Here is a 22,653-nt window from a genome sequence, read left to right as displayed (position 1 = left end):
TAGAAGCTTCAGGCATTTATTCTTTAGTCTTCTCAGGCTTACTAAACCACACATTCACCATGGCTACCCATTCAGCTGGAAGTTTAATGATGCCAGGTATTTTGTACCAAAACTAGATACTTAAATTTAACATTTACTGCTTTTCCCCTCTCGAGAGCCTGTGACCATTTTATTAATATGAGAATGGAGAGCCCTCTCGGCTTTCTCCCATTGTGTAAGAACACAAACCACACCATTATAATCAAAAGAACATTAGTATGCAGCACAAAGTGGTGTGCAAGTTGGAGAACACTACGTTCATGGTCACTTGCTCCTTCTAGCAGTGAATTAAAGGCATAGGTTATTTATTTGATAAAGCAAGTATGTATAATTTTCACTCACGTCTTCTAGAAACACAGCATTTGTTATCTGAAGCAGTGATGAGCCTCAAATCAACCTACTTGCAGTTTTCATATTACAGTGCAAGTCAGTTGGCTGCTTAAATAGGCTCAGGCTCAAAAACCTGAGACTATACCAAGAAAATATCACTTTTCTGGGTTAACAAAAATGCTGCTACCCTCAACAATATTCCAGTCAGTCTTGTAGTGAAATGAAACAAAACCATTACTATGTACTTCTCACAACAGCACTCAATCTCAACACTCTTCAGAGAATGGCAGCACTACCTTGTTGCACACTTGATAGGGAGCCTTGCCCCAGCACTCCCAAATTACACAAAGTCTACTCAGCTTGAAGCTGATGGTATAGAAGTTCAGAGAAATCTAGTTCAAAGAGCTTACTTTAATTGCAAAGATGATAAACTGAAGCAGTAAGCTGGAGAACAGGCAGGGACTGCTATTTTCTGGCATGAATGGCCCTATAAATCGGGCTGGCTCTGCCCACCTGCATGATCAGGGAAGGTGACCAGTTATACCACAATCCAAAGAGACCAGCATACAAACAGCCTAACTGCTTTCTCCACATCTAACATCTATCCCAGTTAGTGACCAATATTGAAGACATAGTACCATTGGTTATACATGCCTACTGGAAGTGTTTCTATTGGACATAATAACGATCCAAAGTTAATGCAATATCTTTTCTGTACAGTGTGACATGCTATTTACGTCACATTTCAGAAAAAATGTGCAAGGAAGTATTCAAGTCTATCTTAGCTCACAAAAATACTTCAGTGCATTAATCAGGAGGATTTAAAAGCCTGATCCAACTGAAGCTTCACTGCCCACAGTGAGTAACCTTGCTTTAAGGAATTATCACAAAGATCAAAACCCAAACAAGCATCTGCCTTTAAGCTTATCTGAAGAAAGGCTACATAGCCCTGGCAAGATCTTGAAGTATATCACACACTAAAAAATAAGAAATTAGCAATAAAGCACTTTTAAAGAGTGGAAAGACAAAGCCTCTCTTGTGCTCAAGACAAGAAGTTAACTCAATGGTCTTCAAGATCCTCCCCCAATCCTGCAAGTCAAGGAAACTTGCAGATCCCACAGAAATTTTCAAGCCAATTGAAGTTTAAATTTCATTCTACGATATACATAACAGCAGACTATCTAGATCCTTGTATACTTTTACTTTGTAGCCATGTCTCTAGCGCACTCTACTTGTACTTCATATAAGAATTACATACTTAAAGTAGAATCACTCAAGCGCTTTTAGTGTAGTTCCTACCTGAAACTAGACAGCTTTCTATGTACCCCTGGATTTCTTGGTTGGCATAAACGAAAGTCAAAAGAGAAACTGCAAACCGTCAATTAGACCAACCACTAGGAAAAAACAGTAACCACATCAATATAATTTCACTTTGATTTAGGGTGCTAGCTAACAGATTTATTAGAAGTTTCAACATACTATAGCTCCAGAATTCATCTGTCTTAGAAGACACTACAATAGAAGCCACAGTAGAGACTGCCTTGTCACAAGAGGTACAAATACTTGCTGTATAGATGGAGAAATAAAAGGACAAATCTAGTTGTCTAAAAGACAATTCACTGTACACATTTTATTTACAGTTTTGTACACTGTCTTAATATGAATGGGACCGCTTTTCTACTTGAGCCATTTTAACCAAAGCAAAATAACCTAAGTAATACAAAGTGTTAAAATACAGCATAAGATACAAAAACAGACATACTATTTCTAGTAAGGAATGTAAATTATGGTGTTACAATAAAAAAAAATCCACAATTATGTTTAGGAAATCACACAAACAGATCACCGATTGGACAGAAATGCATAAGTTTGTAGCAAAGCTTTGATGTTACAAAAAAACCAAAAAAATTACCAAAGAATGCACAAAATTAATGTTTATTCCACCTTTGTCATATTCCCAGATTCTTCACCAAATGTTACATGAGCAAACCCAACTGAAATCAAAATATCACTAATGTTATCAAATAGGGAAAACAAATAAATTAATCTAGCAGCCATCAGCATACATTACAGCAAAGGTGTTGCTGTATAAAAAAAAATTGCTAGAAAACTGTATGCACCATACTCTTTTTCCAAACCAGCAAAATGTTACTGCATACAATGCAAATGTAAAACAGAGTAATTTCCTGCAGGTACAGAAATGCAACTTCTTTTCTCAATACTGTGGATAAACAATTATTTTTTCCTTGTAATAGTAATGTTTCTATCAAGCTATTACAGAGTGGGCCAGGAAAACATTAATGAACTGAGGGGTGAAGTGTACTCAAGTTCTGATTGGAAATGGTTACTTCAGCCAAAACAGAGGGTGAAAAAAAAAAAACAAAACAAAAGAAAAAAGAAGATGGAACACAGAAGTACAAGACAAAGGCGAATGAGACTTCTCACAAATCTTAGCAACACTTAGATGGAAATCAAATTTAAATGTAGTCCACTCTGCTTTTGAAGAGGCTTTGGTTCAGCTCCCAAATCTCGATTGCTTGACGCAGTCTCCTATGAAAGAATACTCAGAAGGTGTCGTCTTAAACAACAAACCTATTTTTAGTGGTGGAGCCGCTCTTAGTAGCTGTGTCTGCATGGGACTGATAACCAATCACTATCTTTGGAGGAAGTCCTAATCTTTCTTTGTATACTCTCCTGGAGAAAAGAAACAGAAAAATAGTTTAAGCCCTTAGGAAGGCATTAGTACCAAGACACGTGCTTTTAAGATCTGCTGACACCTTCATTAAAGAGCTGCCTATTTAGAAGCAATTTCTCAGGTATGAATAAAGGCCTTGAACCATGATTTTTTTTTTTTTTAGCTTATTGCAACTAAAATCAGCTTATAGTTCTGTATGAAAAATGACTTGCAATATAAAATAGGACAAGGTCTTGCCAAAAATTAACAGGCCTACATAAATGTAGAACACAGGGATTCCACTGCATTCATGTGAATATCATCAGTATCAGCAAGCCATATGCCCATATACAGAAAACAGCTATGAAGTAGTCACAGTCCACAGTTCCAACTACTGAAATAATGAAGCCACTTGAACCTAACAAAACAGCGATTCCCTGGAACAGTCACGATTTATCACCACACACGTCTCGGTTGCAGAGACTTGCTGTATTTTCTTTACCTACTGGTAGAGAGCAGACCCCCATGGTCTGCTCTCTTGGTAGCTGGTCATGGGCAGCTACCCAACAGGGGCTTTTAAGAAAAATCACCTTGGATCTCGTGCTGTAATAAAAAGAAACAGCAGCACACACCTTACAAACAGAGCATTCCTTTAGCAGTGAGTGAGATGCAAGCCACTAATGACAGTCCGCTGCAAGCTCTGAGTAAACCACAGCACAAGCCTGTTCAACTGCAGATTAACAAAACTACATAAACTTGTTTTTTTTTCTTACTCTTAATCATAATGGAGCAGTTCACAAAACCACAGCTTACTCCAACTTTAACTGTTCAATAAAAACTTGATGTATTGTCTGTGAAGTTATGTAACACAAGGTACAGCAGGTAGACAACACAACTTAGTCAATGTGTCAGTCAGTTTGCAAAATCTTAATCTCTTTACAGTTCTCTAATAGAGCCGTGTTAGCTCCTCAGGTTAATGGTTAGTACCATTCTAAAAATCTTCTGATGCCTATTAGGCTTGATGCAAGGTTATTCTCTAATAACAGATGGTATGTTCCACAGCCCTGTTTGTTTGTTGTTAGACGCTTACCTTTCAAATCTGAACATGACTATACAATAAAACTGTTAATGCAGACCCCAAGAGATTTTCAAAGGTCCAAATGAGGAATGAGTCAAGAGAGCCACCCAATAAGCAAAAATGTTAGCAAGTTACTACGCCTGTCAGTTAAAGTTTGACCTAAGACACATGTGCTAAGCTGGGAAGAGAAATATTTCCACCAATTTGCATAGGTTAAGTGGCCTACAATGACTGACTTTAACAGCAAGTAATTCTGAAGCATCAATACTACAGGATAAAAAACACATTAGCTTAACAATACTTGCTAAATAACAGAGCACAACATACATTTTCCATAGTGCAGTCTCCAGATAATTTGAGATTATTACTGTTGCTTACAGGAATGAAGACTACACCATGCCATTAAAAGCTACATTTGCCTGCAGTGCATTCTCTATCAAGTTAGCTGGCTTTAAATGCATTGTTATAGCTCATATGTTCAAGACACCAAACACTTTACTTACCCTATATGTGTAACAGCATCCCTGTTTTCACATTCAGTTGTCCATATTGCTATTTTATCACCCTTAGTTCTAACATTAACAACAGCACCACATACATCATCACTGTAGTCATCAAATGACTCCCCAATAAGGCACAGCAGCTACAAAACAAAGATTAACCATTAGAAGGGGCATTACAAGTCAGAATCCTGCTCCACAGGCAAACAGTGTACACAAAGAACTGAAGAATAGTACATTTTACTTCTTATAACCACATGCCATGCAGCAATCATTTTCTGTTTATTGCAGTATCTTCCTGAAATTCCAAGTGTTACAAGAGAACTTAATATCAGCTGTGGAACTCCTATGTTGAGTTTTCCATCTCTTCTCCTGGCCCAGCACCTGCAAGTTCTGACACAGCTGACCATCTAATGTAGTGCTGCCTCCCCCCCATCCTTGCAATCCAAACCCATGATAGAATTCAAGAAATTTGTTTTTCCTGCTACAGTATGTTTAACACAGATAGAAAACCCTGAACTTTTATGGGCTTACATTCACTACCTAGGAAGAACCTGTGAAGAACAACTCGTGCAATGTTATCTGTGTAAGGTCCAATTTCAACTCTGAAGTTTATCAATTTGAGGCAAATCAGACTGCAACTTAGATGAAAAGTGCTGTCTAATGAAGTGTTACTTCCTATCAACACTCAGGAATTCCCACAGACTCTGAAGTGGAAATCAAACATCCTGAAGAGTGCATACCCAACTGCAACAATACAATTGTACAAGTAACACAAGATTCTTCCTCTAACAATTTCTAGGGGTAAAGCTAAGAGTTGGCAAAAATGGAACATCAGGAACATGAGACTGAGTTTAGGGCTCATCCTGGTAACTGTGCTAACTGTGGAAGTGATATTTCAATTCTTCAACTTGCTACTTCTAAAACAAGCGAATTTAGATATTCAAAGATGAGAACTTCCCGTGGTGAAGAGATTTATCTAGGCCATGCTGAATTAAAAACCCTTCTGCACACCAACATATTAATCTCCAAATGGACACTTGTTTACTTTATCTGCACAGTACATTAAACATGATGCCATTATAGTAACTTTCCTTTCCAGATTCACTTGTTTAACATTTGGAAATTCAATACATTTGCAGCTTTTCCAACAAAGCAGGTATTTTAGTACCTGTGAAAGTTCCAAGGTCTGACTTCCTCATGGCAGTAAAAAAGGACAGGACAGAGTGTGCTGCTGAATAAATCAGGTGTAACTACACATACTTTAAATGTTACACCCAATTGCAGGCTGCACATATTCACTGAGTAATGAAAGTCATAAATGTTTAAGTTTAAACTACACATGACTATTCAAAATACTGATCAGCCTTAGTACATACACAAGCAAAGATGACTACCATGCTCAATGAACACTACAGTCAAGTACATTCTTAATGAATGCTACACAAAAGGAGGAAAAAAAGTCTTCTCAAATAAGGTTTAGCTTACAGTTAAAAACAGCAAGGATCATTACATTACAACAAAAGTTTGTTGCATAGGGGACTGATAAAGGGCTTTGATTTTTATTGGAGGAAGTTGGTTACTAATAATTACAAGTGACAGGGTTGTTTTAGAGCAGACATCCCAGTCACCCGGTATTTGGGCTCTCTGCTATTGCTTGGTGCTAAACAAAAAGCAGAGCCCTATGGCCTTAAGTCACGTTTCCAATCTGCATGTAATGCCTGTTAAGAATCAGAAGGACTCATACAGGCATTTAAGGAGAGGCCAAACGCACACAGCAAGACACTAATTTTCTCATGTGCAGTCATATTGCCTAGTACTATACTGGTCACAATTCTTCAAATCACTACTACAGATCTAGAAAGACCTAACAGCTCTGGTATTTTAGACACCTCTTGCTTTGATCCTGAAGGGCACTTCTCCCTTTCAAAGGGGTACAGTGCTTCTTGTACCTCATGCAAGCAGAGGGAAAAGGATCAAGAGACGTGGTAAGACTGCTTTCCCTTGTAATGTCTGCAATTCATGCCCTAAGACCCAGAACACACTAGACTGTTTTAGGCTAAGCTGAGTCAGCTCCTCGACAGTACAGACACACACTGCAACCCATGATGTCTAGAAGTATATTTACCATTCAGAAAAATCTATTCCAGAGATAACAGCAATGGACAATATTATTATTATAGTGTACATACAGGAAGACTGCGCTAATACTTGTCTATCCTAGTGTTAAGTACAAAAAGAACAAAACTAAAACAAACTCCCCCGCTTCAGGAGGACCAAAACCTGAAAACTATTCTTATTTATAAATAAACTGTTCTTATTTACAAATACTTGTAAACAAATTGTTACACTGAAGCAGACAAATCTGGGAGTCTTGACATTCAGGACTGTATTATTTTCCCAGCAGCTCAACAGCTGTTCTGTACATGCCACAGGAAAAGGTTAATCTATCCTGTAGAATTCTCCCTTCTGCTGCCCACTATAATAAGTATTCAACAGAACAGAACTACATTAAACATCACTACTGAAAACCTGTCAATAAAAACTTACAGGACACTATGCTGCCAGGAAGCCAGAAGTCTGTGTGTGGCACACAGAAAGAACAAACCAGTTAAAGTATTAAATACAAATGCAAGATTCTTCCGTTGCAACTTGTAAGGCCATAGTGCTTACTGTCTCTAGCCAGAAGCGATCAAGGTCACTTCGCCTCTGCTGTTTGTTTAGTGTAATTAGCCATCGTCCTCCTCGCTTGTTCTTTTCATCTTCCCACATGGGTTCAATCCCATCCTGCAAAGAACAACTAGAAGTTAAATCAGATCTGATCTGTATTTTTCCTAAAGAATAACCAAAAGGCCAGGGATAACTGAATCAGCAACTTCAGAAAAAAGTGCATTGTTTGAGATACATGTGTGTCCAGAAATACTATCTTACATCAGTACCAAAGTTTCAAAACAGATTAGCAAGTGCACTTTCGCTCATGAATTATTTCTACAGAAGAATCACAACCCAGGCAAGTTTTGGCTACACACCACCACATAAAAAAAAGCCCTGAGGTAACAGGCCTGTATAAAACCAGACAAAATTAGCAGCTACATTCTGAAGTCCTTATTTTAAGTCTTGGACTCAGTACAACACTGGCCAAGTGCTTCGCTTATGCATAAAGATTACTGCACTGAAACGGACACCCCTGGCAGTCTATCTCAGCAACTTCCTGCACACACACAGTGAGAATAAAAGGGTTTTAAATGTCGTGGCCACAGAAAAAGAAAAATAATAATAAAAAAACCCACCACACCATATAGAAGCAAGTTTCATTTTGATTAATGCTTTACCAATGGCCCTGCACTGAATTAAGTGACTCGGATATGCTGATCCAGCAAAGCAGCCAGCTGCCTCTCCCATATCCAACAGCTACACTGCACTTCAGAACAGCCGGTCATTAAAAAAGCAGGTAACTGTCTAGACAGAGAAATTCAGTAACGAACTGTCTATGAAGAGAGTTGCACTACATAACTTCGGCTGAAAGCTAATTAAGTGTTCAACATGCAGGATGAAGTGGTGTCAGCTCACTTTTAAAGGTGATGACATAGTTTGAGCTCTGCAGCTGCCAGTGAGGGCATATAAATTTAAGAGGTACTCTTACGAGGTCACAACTGAAGGACAAGAGCAAGAGATTGCTCAGAAGCCTGCAGCAGTTGCCAGTTCTGTTCCTGTTCCATGCATTCAAATAATTAAATTATTGCTAAGCAAACACAGGATATTCAGTTATAACAAATTTAGGATCCGTGCAAAAAAAAAAAAAAAAATAAAATACAAGTATGATCCATAGATATCCCAACCTCTGAAGGGCTTACAGCTTCTTAAAATTTACTAGTAAGGTTTTTCCGTCACCTAAAATACCACTACCTTCTCAAACCCGAGCATCACTATACCTACAGCTGCTGGGGTTTACAAACTGTGGACACAGTCCTCTGAGGGGACAGTCCTCTGAGGAGGTCCAGTCAGGACCTATGTTTTATCAGCAAAGGAGTATTTTAACCAGCCACCATGACTTAAGGGATTATTTAGATACTCAGAAAGGAAGCTGTATGTTTGAAGCACTTCAGAGAGGTCAGGATTTAATTTAGAGCTCCAGGTCAGTACACTGCTCCAGCTAAAGCAGGATTTCATGTACACTTTCATCAGCATTTCCTATTCACTGGTTTGAACACTTCCTCAGCATGTTTTAAGTGTCAGTGTTGGGTACAATTTTCTATTTTATACATAAGTGATACAGCATTTAACTCATGATGTAAAAATTAAAAGGGCATTGTGCATCTGTCTAGTATGTGCATTGTGCATCTGTGGGAGGCTGCATCTGTTCTTTGAGCACTGGAGAACACTGCAGCCTCCCACAGAACCCGCACATTTTAACTCATTTCATGTCACACCAAATGGCAGAGCCAGAAAATCTTTAATATTATAGAAGTTATTAACAATTATTTCCTCAAACATAAAATGAAGATATAGTAAAACTTAAAAGTGAATTGTGTGCTATAAAAGTGAAGTGTGCTATAAAGCAAGTACTTGTATTTTCAGAACTAGTGACAGCCTGATTTTCAGAGGGCATGTACTTGGGACTTTCTTAAGAAAGTAATACCATTAGGACATTCCCAAGTATCTGAAGTGAAATATTGGACAGTGTCTTGCTTAGTCAGGAAGCCATCCATCACTGAATATCCATAACTGAAGAAAAAAGGTTAGCAAGCATACCTTAAAGAGCGAGTAGTCACAACCAGGCATTAAATTACTAGAGAGCTGGATATGGTTGTATAAACTAGTGGAAGGAAAAAAGCAGATTAAAACTAAGTATTATTTTAAGGTACAAAATTCTTCTAAGAATTTAAGACATAAGATTGAACAAAATACAAAAATTAAAAAAGCATTAAAGAAATTTCAGAAGCAACCTTATTTCTCAAGTATTTTTCAGCAGTATAAAATCATGAGCTTTAGGATGTTCTGGGCTTAAAGAAGCCGAATCGAAACTGGTTTATGAACACTTGCTGGGTTCCTACACCGATGCTTCTTTTAACCAAAGTTTTAACCAAGTTATTAGAAACATAGCCCACTGAACTTTCATGGCAACAAGTTCTGTGTGCGTGTGCATTCTGTGCATACGCATACATGGAGTAAGGATAATTGTATTTCTAAGGCTACTACCTCTGCAAAGAAATCTTTACATGCTCAACTTTACCATTTAATACAATCTTCGAGGGATAAAGGCTGTCAGCCTGATTCAAATTATTAAAACAAGAACTTAAAAGGTAAGAAGAGATGACAAACATCAAAATATAAATTATGTTTTCTGAATTAAATTCACAGCTATGCATTTCAGAGCTAAAAATCATAGCAGTACATACTGTTTCCTCCTCGAGCGAGAGGACAAATGTTTGGGTTTTTTTTCACCTGCACTGTTAAGACTTCAGAAGAAGGCCTGCACACATCACAGTAACCTGTAGCCAAAACCATTCATTCATGCCTAACTTTCAGGCAATATCAAGCACCAAGAAGGAAATTAATTACTGTCATGTTCTAACAATTCGAGATCAGGCACTGGAATTTACAAAGCCACTTACAGATTAACCAGCTTCCCTCCTTTAAGTTGACCTTAACATTTTCTCCCCAGAACAATACAACTATTTCCCACTCTGACTACAATAGAGGCATAACTTCTCAATTGCTTGTGACTAATTTCATACCTTCATCACTGCAAATGCACCTGGATAAAGCACTTTTAGCTACTCAGGCTCTTATAGAAGCTTAAAAAACTTACCCTTAACAAACTTTAACAGTGATTTTCAAACAATTTAGCTGCCCATCACATACCCCAAGACTGCTACCCCCATAGCAGGAATGGGAAAGCTGGTTACAAGCACAGAATCCTATTCCCCTCCCTCTGAGGACCGCACTGATAAATACTTGCTCAACATTTTCAGTAACTTTCTTTCCTGTTGGTGCTAAAGCGTCACTGATGGGTCTTATTAATCTAAGACACCATGTTTCCTTCTGAGAATTTAACCAACTAGTGCAATCTGGGACCAAGGAAGTGCCAATCAGTTGGCTACAATCATTTACAAGTTTATGGTACTATGAGATAGTTACTGCACAAAATGTAATTTTCTACATGTACATCATGTACATATGAATACAAGCAATGCTGCAGTGTTAACAGCAAAACAATATGCATTTAAGGTATGAAGAACTTCAATCACATTTTCTTCAAGGGTTACATTCTACCACATTCTGAGAAATGTGCTAGATGTCACTTTGCATTTTGCAAACATTTCAGATTACACGCATAAAATTGCGGTTAATTGAGTACTTTGGGTTTTCACTTTCGCATAAGCTTTGCCAACGTATTTCTGGATTATTACATGGACTGAAGCATCTTTACTTACGCCCAAAAGTCTTCAACAGTATCAAACTTTGAGATAAGACGAAGATTTGCTTGCCAAGTTTTGCTCTTGTCATTTTTAAAAAACCAGAGTGCCCATCTAAAGGAAAACAAAATAAAATAGCTATAAATTAAAATACATTAAATATATAATTCATTATTTGCAATGTTATATCCAAACTAATTGCAAACTTTAAGATATTAGCACAGAAGTTTTTATCAGTAAGAAAACTTAGAAACTCAGTTCTCAAATACAACTCTTCGCATAGCAACAATATTCGTGTTCCAATTAGAAGAATCATGGAAGATTTCATCAATCTGCTTAGGAAAATATTTTACATAATTTTTGAGATTTCTAAGACTCTAAACCTGTAAGCCTCAGAGCTTTCTCCTTGCTGCAACTGCTGAACTGCAATCCCTGACCACAAATAACTGATTGTGGTCTAAACCACCATCAACTATTCAACCTAGGAGCACAGCTCCCTTTCCAGTAATTTCCTTGTAAAGGTTACAAAAGCTAATTATGTCACTCCAAAGCTATATATGACATGAGTTTCCCAAGCACTCACATAATAGGAGAGCACAAATTTTAAAAGGGAAGCTGTGTTAAGCTTAGTAAAAGCAACAATTAAAAACCAAACACACCAACTTTACCTGTTTCAATTTTTTAAGTCTGCATATTAGTTATGCGCACTTTTAATCTAAAATGAAAAAATTTCTATCTGGTTTTCTTCATCATCTCTGACAAGTACAAATCACAATGCATTTTCACACAAAGCTGCTTTTTCTAGATCTAAAAAGCATCATTCAAAATGCTGGAACAGGATACCTGATAAGACATTTAACAAAAACAGGCTAAGTTTTCATTCAGATAGTTTCAGTAGTGTTGAAATGACTCAGGTTTGCACTAGAGGCTTGTCTTCTCAAGGCACAGCACCAACTGTCAATCTATTACTGACACCTTTCCTGACATTTCAAACATTTATAAGTTTGTGTTTTTCCGTAACAGCCCTACTACCACTTGTAAAGGAGTATCAGCATCAATTTAATAAAAGTGTTTAGAAGAAAAAAGGAAGGATCAAAGTTGAAAGAAAGACAACAAGGGAACATGTGTTGTGGTCTTCCACACTTGCTCAAGTCTTAGAAAAAGAGTAAGGTGCCACTTAATAAAAGGTTAATTTTTTTGGGCAGCACCTAACTACTAACATCAAGTACTGAGCACTGCATCAGCTCTTCAGCTTAACTGGAGAAAACTTCCTAGCGGCGATTTTTTAAGTATATGTATGCTGCTGGAGAAACTTTTGTGCACATTTGAAGAAACTCAACCTGTAGGCCTGTAATAACCTTACTGCAGAAAAGTAGCTCAAATTGAGATTTTAGAATACAAAGCTTCTTGGTAAAGTCTTCTTTATTTCTACAGGTCAGTAAAAAGCTGAATTAGTAAAAAGCTTTTAAGACACATCTGGTTTTGTACTCTGAACACAATTTAGTAATTGGGCTTTGATTTCTCAGTAATTTTTTTAGCTATACTTTTAACTACTGCTTCATGTTTTCTCTTTATAAAAAAGAAAATTTAAGTGCTCTACAGTTTTTACTTAGTAACACACTGGTACAGATGTGAACATCTGCATTTAACAGGATTTCTTCTGTTCCTTCTACAGATAATGAAAACAGTATTACTGCAAACACTAACCATTCATTTGATCAAGCCTAATAAGCTCTTTGGCTGGTTAGCACAGTTTCTACTACTTCCAGTCCCAAATAGGAGAAAAAATGGTAGAGATACAAAAGAGTAAGACTCTAGTAAGAAAAAAGAATGACAGCTCTTGACCACTGGCACCTTAACTGCCAGAAGTACAAGGCAGAATGGAAGTTTTTGCAGATCTGTTTGTCAGCAACTTCCTCTCAGTGTCTGTCTCTTAAAAGACACGAGACAAAAGCAACAAAAGGTCTGCTTGCCTCTAACTAAAAGCTAGGCTACATTCTTAATTACCTGGCTTCATTCTGAAAATCTGTGAAGATTTTCAACTTCAGTAACAACACTACATGAAAAGGCTCTAAATTACAATAGGATCCTATTTCCTCTGCAACCTCACTGCAGAAAAAACTTCAAAAAAATTGAGAACTCTAAGAATTCTGCTAGAAAGCATAAGGTAAACAAGACAGCTGTAAAGCTACAGGCATTATTCTATCTTGAGCAAAATTACAATCATGCTTCTGTAGTATTTACCTGTTCTGTAGTGGATGCTTAATATACTGTTCAGGGCTGGCAACCTCCTGACTAGGTGCTGCTGGCTCAGTTTTCTCCTCTTCTGAAGGCTGAGGGTTGGGAGTGGTTTCCTGTTTGAAGAAAGCAGTTATTAGTATGTTCCTTCTTAGTTTTTATTGAAGTAATTTAGTTCTTTGAAGTAACTAAGAAGGTTGAAGCTAAGGGTTCCTCCAATTCATCCCAGATTCACAATCTGCATCCCTTTTTCCCTTCAGCATCTAAACAGGTCCTACAACAAATTCTAACTGCAGGAGTTCACATTCTGCTGTTCAGTGATTTGTTTCCCCATGTCATTTGTTTCCAAAATGGTTTACTTAACATACTTGTCTTACTGCAGAACAATTGAGATTTATCTCAGAAATATACGTTGTTATCTAGAATACTCATATCTAAAAATTCATTTCCATAATAATTTCAGAAGGTGAAAATATCTGTTTCTGACAAAGCATCACTGGAAACAGATGTACAGGCCCTTTTATTTAAAAAGATCTGTTATTACAAGTAGGAGACATGGCCACAATTCTCAGGTCTGAAATTGGCTGTTACAAGCAGCTAGAACCCCAACTGGTACGTGGTTATCTCTGTATATGCAGCACCTCTACCACCAAAGCTTCAGGCACCAAACAGCAGAATTTAAACATGTATCACTTCTCAAATTTTAAGATGAAATAAACATAATCACACATTTACCACAGATTAGACCAGTCCCAGCCAACCTCTTGAGACAGAGGCAGAGATGTCAAATATGCACAAATAAACAGAGAACTGAAGCAATATATAGTCCCTCTGCATCCCCCCGCAAGCTTGCCATTCAGTTTGAGAAGCCATTTTATCATGTTTGAAATTCTAATGCCCTTCCTTCAAACCAAGGAACACAAAGCTTTATTGTGAGGCCAAGTGTCCCCACCAGTTACCACCATCTCTCTCTCTAATGTGGTACACATGCTAGAATATCTGAGACAAGAAACGAGGACTATAGCTCATTCCCTACAGCCAAGTCAAAAATGCCTGTACCTTGCAGCTGACCCAGCAAAAGAAAAAACACTTTGGTAATACAAACAAATACTAACTACAACAGACCCAAAGACTCTAGACATACCTAAACACAGCAGTACAAAAGTAGTACTTCAAAGTTAAAGTCTGTGGCCTTAAGAGAACAAAGCAATGTAGGGGTGGACTAAATAATGGCAAGTCATCTAATTAATGGAACACTTTACTCCAGACTTCCATGTTACTCAGTTTATCCTATGCTACTCAGCTTCTCATCACCAAAGCTGCTGAAAAGTAGAATGGATGTGAAGTGACAACATGAACACTGTTTAACCTTCAGTTCCAGCTCACACACTCTCCTGATTACACATACAGGTCTTAATAAGGATTTTCTTTCCATTATCAACTTATTTAGCAACATTAGGCAGGATACTACGTTTTACTTCAGATTAGTTACACCTTCATGCTTGAAAACACTTAAGTGCACCTGGAAAAAAAAAAAAAAAACAAAAACAGCTCACCTGGAAAAACAACCAAAAAACAACAGCCTCAGTTCAAAAGCTAATGTACATCATATTTAAGAATGCTTCATATGCTCCCATGTTCACAATGAAAAGACTGAAAAGCAAAGGCCTAAAAGGGGCTAGTGCTTTGATTTACACCCTACAAGGGGCATGTAGTACAATTTCCTGCCTCTTAATAAAACTAAATGCTTTCCAAAGATCCTCTAATGGGAAACATCACTGCCAAACCCACAGAAGCAGTGTTGAACGATTTGCCAAAACTCCCGCAGTGTAATACTATTAAAAAGGAAAACAGATTTTAAAAACAGACTTAGTAAGTGCTTCCAATTCTATCTAGTTTAACACTTCTAGCGTTGCCCCATTTATTTTTAAGTCGATGGTATCAAATACACATCTTTCCCTTTAACCACGCACAAAAACCCCACAGAACAAATCAAGGTGGTCAAGGCACAAAGGCTACAAATACACCAAAGCAGCACTTCAATATTTCCTCCTCCAAGTTAATCTCTTGTATTATACTACAAAAAGCCAAGTACAAGCAACTAGAAATGCTGCCCCTGTAGGAGCTTCTAACTAGAAGAGTTATAAATATTACATGTGCAAGTATAGTGAGCATACAAGAAAAATCTTGCTGCTATTTTGGAATTAAATTAAGCACTAGGTTTTGTAATGAAGCTTGCTTTCATTTACAATATTTTGCAGTTGTGACATCTATTTAAAATGTTTTACAAATACTATTACACTAAAGATTCTCACATGAAACAAAGTCACCCTTGACCAATGCAGAGTATCTTTCAAAAATAATTTCAGTTGACAATCCCATTCATGTTTGCTCAACAACTTTCAAGCTAATTCTGAAGTCTCCCTGGTCACTCTTCCAGACACATAACTACAAAAACTGTAAGAATCAATACAAACCTATTGAGCACAAGCAGGGCTATGCCATTTCTTAACTTCTAATACAAGACAATATCAAAAAAGGATTAAGGTAGTACATCCAGTCAATTAGGAGAAAAAAAAAAATAAATGCAGTAAACCTCAATACCAGCTCAGTATACTGCAGGTTGCCCTTCACATTACCACATGAAAGTCACTTCCTGGAGAAATGAAGGGCATCTGACTCAGCACAAACATTTCAGTTAAGTCACCACAATAACAAGTCCCCCTTAAAATATCCTGAAAGCTACCTAGCATTAAGGAAACTCAAGACTAACCATTAATTCAAGCTCCTGTCTAAAACAGTACAACTTGCCTCCAAGGCCCAGCTAACTATGATCTTGACCTAGGATTACACCCCTCCCCTCAAAACTTAACCCAGCCAGAAGAGATGTTTTTCCCTACAGTGCCAGGCTGCTCATGAAGGATAGGGCAGCTGTACACACGAGAATAAAGCTGGAAGATGGTGTAAAGTTGGAAGCAAAGCTTATTACCACAAAAGTTTTTTGGCTGGTCTCAGACAGCAGCCTAAGGCACCTTTTTTTCACTACCTTTTATTTCCCACTGCCACCATGGAAAACTGGAAAAAGATCACTTTCACTTTTGGCTGGTTAATCATATCATCTCCCATTTCCTTTCACCTTACCTTTATCTCACTATTCTGACCACCAGGGTAAAGTGTTTGGATACCATAGCACTCTTCATTAAGTCAAAGTACGGAAGTTCACTAATTGGTATTCAAAGTCCATTTCTTCTATCCAACCTCCTTCCAGTGAAATTCTACCCCCAAACCACTAGCATGCACGTTTTATAAGATTCAAGAAATACGAAGTTGAAGTTATATTGTACACAGTTTACCAATCCATACCTTGAAATCTTACAATTGCTACACTATTAACTTACTAGTAAGTCAGACTTCCTCCACCAGCAGTTTCTAGACTACTAAATTTAAAATCCTTTGTAATACTTTACTATTGCATTTAACTAGAGCATTCTTTAACCTAAAATTGACTTTGCATCTCCTATTAAACTAAGCCACCACCTGGTTTGCTGCTTTTAAAATAGATGTAATATAGGGTAGTATTACCAGATAAACTGGAAAGCTACATTTGGCCAATCCTACTTCTCATACACAAGACAGCATGTAATTAAAAGTGACATTTATTTACTAACCACATGGGTTTTGATGTAGGAATCAGCTTGCAGAAGTCCATGAAACATTTGCCTACTCAGCTTTTAATGACTGTGCATATCTGCATGTTACTTGGATTCCGACACTTGCAGATTTAATTAGTTAATAGAATTTTATTTATTCTTTCTCCACAGCACATAATGACCAACATATCAAAGGAAGGTGTGCATGATACCAGGACAGGAAACAAACAGCTCTTACAGTAAAAACTGCTTAGTCAGGTTTGTCTGTTGAAGAAAACAACAAGCTTGACTAGATTTCACTGAGTGTTGTCAGGTACTGCCCAGACCACATTCATGTCATCCAATTGCCTACAGAAGTTGGTTAGGAAGTCCAGCTGAGGCAGCACAACATTTATGGCCCAAAAGCATATAACACAGCCTAGCACTGCTGTTCATTCCTTGTGAAAGTTGAGAAAATTTATTAGTGGAAGAGGCTTCCGAAGCTTTCATGCATTAAAGCAATGTAAGTTACATTTGAGAATTTATACCTCCTTGTTTACGGTTTTCAAGAGAATGAGAAAACTACACGTCCCAGTTATCAGATGTCAAGGGAAAAAGCACAACTATCTGCTGGTCCTAGTGCTCTTTGTAGAAAACTGCTATTTCACTACAGTTAAGATAACAATTCACAAGACACAAATAAAGAGCTATTTATTTCAAAATACTCTGAACAAAAAAGGATTTAAGCCCACCTACAAGCAATTATTATGTGCTGTAAAATAACAAACCAAGTACTATCTGATACACAACTCTCAGGAATGAATACACAGAGCTAGAAATTGTATGTGTAGTACCAACTGGAAGAGAGGCACCAATATGCACCTGTCACTGATTAAACAGCATTTAATAGATTTCCAGACATCAGGACAGCTAGATTTTTTTTAGGTGTAACATAGCAAGGCCTCATACAGAGCAGCCACTCTAACTGCATACATTACTACTTAGAACACCACAGATTTTTAGAAAGGCATTCACTACTTGGAAAACAAAAGTGAGACATAATTTTAACCAAGTGATATCCCACCAAATTAGAAGTACAACACACGTACAGAAGTATAGGAACATAAGACTGAAGCAAGAGTCACACGCTTCCTCCAGGGTCAGAGGGGTAAAGTACTGGACATTCTACCGGTATTCCCAATTAGGGCATTTAATGTACATAAGCTACTTTGATAAACAGCACTGAACATGACAAAAATTGACCACTGTTGAGAAGTTTATTCATTTCAGCAACTGCTCTGCACATTTAAGAAAAAAATATACCTTTAAACAGTTGCAATTTTTCTGCCTTGCATCCACTATACAAGAATCAAGGACAAGTGCCAATTTCAGGCAGCTAACAAAACACACTTCTATTACACAGCACACTTAAATCTGTAGATCACATACCCAGTACCTTTATCAGGTGAACATTTAGAGGAATATGTTTTAGGGCTTTAAGAAATAAGCTTGAAGTTTCTAGGTTAAAAATTGTTTCAACTTCCGTTTAGCCTTGACTTCAGAATATTTCAAAAGTGATAAAAAATTGTTTGAGGGAAAAGTTACATTAATTCACTTTTAAAATGTGCATTTCTCTTTCACAATGCAGGCTCTCTACCAACACCTTTCATCTGATCCTCCCCCCTCTACCCTCTCAAAATTCACACTGATCTTCACAAAGCTGCCAGAAGGGTCATGTTTTCTGATCAAAATTGCACAGGTACTTCCACACCTGCAAGGCAGTATTAGTAAGTGAAACACAACTCGGTCTCACATGCTATTTTTATGCACTACCTTGAAGGGAGCGTGACATTTTATATGCTGTGTGAAATGTTTTTAAGAAGCTGCTTTCAGAAAAATATGTTTATCTCAAAATTTAAGAACTGTCCAACATCTTCCCCCCTTTGAAAAAGCTTTTGTTCAGTCAGGAATGCAATTTACAACTTGAAAGTTTAGGGTAGACATTCCCAATTATTAAACAGCATGGAAGATACATCTCTCCTCTACAATTTCAGGAAAATGCAATGAGCAAGCAACTGTGTTCACAATACTACAGCTAAATACTATACTGGTTTCAACCATAACAGGTCACTGACTTTATTACAACAGCAATACCTAGTAATAACAGTAAGTCCGAAGTTGACATGGCCTGCACTTAATTTACATGTTAATTGTCAGTAATACAAAAAAAAATATATATATACCTTCCAGTATACCTTGAGTTTTAGGAGCTATTTTGAACTTTCCAGGATTTCACAGCCCTACACCGAGTTTGTATCACCCATTTCATTTAAAGTTCTGAGTCCTACCTGCTGGCGAGTAGCTGTTGCAATAAGCATTTTTCAAATCATACATGCCTGAAGTTTCACTCACGTACCTTAAAATCTAGCATTAAATTCACAGGAATTACATTTGTGCAAGTGTAATGATAACTGTCACAAAGGAAAAAAAAGGAACCATGATTTCTACTTCCAATCTGAACAATGAAGGATCAGATTCCCCTGATTTATAGCCACTTAGAAGTTACAGACTGCATTTTAAAGTCACCGTTGGTAAACTAGTGTTTACTAAAGCATTACTGCTGATTTTGTTGACAACTTTGTGGACTTCCACACACTGTTACCCAACCACATTTAATCCTTAAAGGCTACAATATGAGCACACACTAATAGGACACATTTCTGCATATTCTCAACAAATTAAATGAATATAGCCTTCAAAGATAAAGTCTGGACAGCACAAGAAAAAAAAAAGTTTCAACTTTTCAGTGTTGCAGAGGCTTAAGTCTTTTCTGTAATGAAGTAAACCATTGTGCAACAGGCTGATATTTACTTACAATAATCTTGCTTTTCTTAGCAATTTCCACTGGACTCTTTTCAATACTCTAAACTCAAGTTTCAATATTCCTGAAGAGTTTCAACATTTTCCAGCCTTTTACATTTTAAGTTCTGGTGTGTTACATTTAAGATCACGGAAGTACTAGAAGCATCACAGTAGGACCCTACATTTAAAAAACCCAGGCACATTTTCACACTTGGAAAGCATCACAGATGACATCTCTAAAAACATAGCTCCGGATTTTGAAGGTCAGCAACAGAAAAGCTTCCTTATGATCAAAGGGTAATTCAATGTCTAACCACACATACAATTAAATTGTTCAATTGAAAAGCATGTATATTTCTGCAACATCAGGCGTCTATGACCTCAGTCACAAGTCTAAATTTAAGCTTAGGTAGGAAAAGCATGAGCCACCTAAGAGGACAATAAACAAATATTTTATTATTTACATTTAAAAATAAGGAAGCATAGTTGACATTTGTTTCTTGAAGTCAAATCTACTTCAACTAGGGAAGTACATTCAACAGCATTACTTAAACTGTTGTGAGGGTACCCCATATTTCACCTTTACTGGCTCAGCACACCTGTTTGTCATTGCATGGTGAACTGGATCTGGGAAACCAACCTTCCAGGGAAACAGCACAGCAAAAAATTGTTTATTTTTTGCTACATTATGCCCAGTAGCTTAACATGCAACCTCACATTTATGCAACAGCAACAGAAAGAATGGCGCAGAGACAGACTTACACAAGCACCACAGCCAAGAAAGCCACAAACCTGTCCCCATACCTTCAGAGTCATTCTGATTGCTGATGGTATTAAAAATTATTTATCACAGCCCCTGCTAAACCCCACAGCCAACACAAAGCACTGAGCTAACAGGAAGCTCTCATTTTCAGGTACCTGGGCTACAGCTGGCAAAACAAGTGTTCAGCACTGTGACTGGAGAACATGTGAAGGATGCTGCTGGCAGTCCAGCCCAGTGTCTTAAACAACTGACATTCTTCCCGTTTAGAACTGCTCATCAAGCAACTTATAAACGCTGACCAATTTCAGTCTCTTCCTTATAACTAATGCTGTTGGGTTTTGGTTTGTTTTGGTTTTGTTCTGGGGTGTTATGATTTTCTTCCATGAACAAAAAACAAGAGAAGGATCAAAGCCCCCCATGCAAAATGGTAAACTTTATTTTAAACCAGTTACTTTCAAATTTAAACACTTTCTGTCTAAACGGTGCAAAGCCTGTCCAAAACACACACTGGCAAGCAGTACCCTTCCTTAAGTTTCTCATTTTCTTGAAACTCTAATATACAGTCTTCTGCTGTCCACTCATGATAAACGAGCGTGGAACAACAACTATACTTGGGCCCCTTCCAGCTAATTCAGCTCTCTGTGGTAGTCCAGATGGGGGAAATCGTTAGAAAATAGAGCATAAAGTCAAAAACACAACTTACTACCCAGACAGAAAGTACTTAATTACAACCAAGATCATGAATTAACACCAAAACACAAAAAAATTATATCTTCTTCCAGCCAGATGACGTGACCGGAAAAACCCAATTTCGAGTGTGACACGCCTTGATCATTAAGAAGCCCCACGCTGTTCTCTCGTTTCAGCTGCCCAACTGCCCAGCAGCGCATCTGCCAGCTCACAGATACTCACCCCACATCCGCGATGCCTCTCTCACCGCAACCCCTCGGGCATCGTGCCTACCTCGCAGCGAGACCTTGCTCCAACGCTCCCCGCTTGCCGGAAGGGCGCTCGCCGGCCGGCGAGGAAGAGCCGCCCCTCGGTGACCGGCAATCCGAACCCTCCGGGCGAAAAGCAACATGGCCACCCCCACCTCGCCACATGCGCCGAGCGCGGCGCAGAGCCGCCCTCCCGGGCCTCCGCAGCCCATGGCTGTTCCCCCTCGCCGCGGCTTCCGGCCCCAGCGTCCCCTAATGCTGCAGGGCCGCCAGGGCGGCCGGGCCGGGCGGCGGGGCGGGGCGCGGCACAATGGGCGCCGCGGCGGCAGCAACCGGCGCCGCCGGCCAGCAGGCCGCACCGGACCCTCTCTCTGCCGCTCTGCCGCCCGCGCAAGGCGGCCGCCGGCGCGGCCCAGCGCCTCCCCCCCACCGCGTGGCGGAGCCGGCACAGCCCTGAGTCCCCCTCCCCCGCGCAGGCCGGCGCCTCCCGCTCCCCCTCCCCCCGCTCCGTCCCCCTGCGTGCGCGCGCTCCTCGCCGCCCATCCGCCCCCCCGCCCCATCGCAGGCCGGTGCCCGCCGCCCCTCCGCTGCCAGCGGGAGCCGCGACTCGAGGAGGCGGCGGCGGGAGTGGGAAGAAGGGGGGAAACAGGCGGGAGGGAGAGGGAAATGAAACACTCACCGGTTCCACCGCCGCCATCTTAGATCGGTCTGATCGCAAGAGCGCCGCGGGGCGGGGGAACGGGCGGATGAACAGCCAAAGTTCAAACGCGATTGGCTGCCGGCAGTCACGTGAGCCCGGCGGCCGTTTGGGAAGGGGGAGGGGAGGTGCCGGCCGTGGGGCCCGAAGCGGCTCTCGGAGCCTGCCGGGAGCTGTAGTCGTTGAGCGCGGGGGATGCTGGGAGAAGGGGCGCTCCCGGCGAGGCGCAGTCACGGGAGGAAGAGGCGGGCAGCGCCGCTGGAGTGGCGACCCCTGGTGGCTGCGGCGGGCGGTACCGCCCCAGAGATGTGTGTGGGGCATACACGTGTGTGGGGCACACACGTGTGTAACCATACCGGAGGTACCCGGCGCCGTAAGGACTGGTTTATAGCCCGTTTCCCGTCCCCATGCACCGGGCCCGACGCCTGTGTAGTTTGTCCACGCAAGCTGGTGCGGCTGGACACCGATGTGAAGGCATGGCAGCCA

General features: G+C 39.5%; 1 protein-coding gene across 1 annotated transcript; it reads right to left on the bottom strand.

Annotated features, from left to right (window-relative positions):
* Nucleotides 1-1,969: 1,969 nt before the first annotated feature.
* Nucleotides 1,970-22,254, bottom strand: EIF4E (eukaryotic translation initiation factor 4E). Its single transcript, XM_065691518.1, has 7 exons — nt 22,150-22,254; nt 13,285-13,394; nt 11,059-11,154; nt 9,374-9,437; nt 7,295-7,408; nt 4,625-4,764; nt 1,970-3,063 (listed from the first exon to the last, which is right to left on the bottom strand). Exons 1-7 carry the CDS (start codon nt 22,165-22,167, stop codon nt 2,949-2,951), a joined length of 657 nt encoding a protein of 218 aa, XP_065547590.1. The 5' UTR covers nt 22,168-22,254; the 3' UTR covers nt 1,970-2,948.
* Between the last annotated feature and the right edge of the window lie 399 nt (nt 22,255-22,653).

Source organism: Lathamus discolor, chromosome 1 (assembly GCF_037157495.1).
Source record: "Lathamus discolor isolate bLatDis1 chromosome 1, bLatDis1.hap1, whole genome shotgun sequence".
Classification (NCBI taxonomy): Eukaryota; Metazoa; Chordata; class Aves; order Psittaciformes; family Psittacidae; genus Lathamus; species Lathamus discolor.
This window is presented reverse-complemented; position numbering and strand designations above follow the sequence as displayed.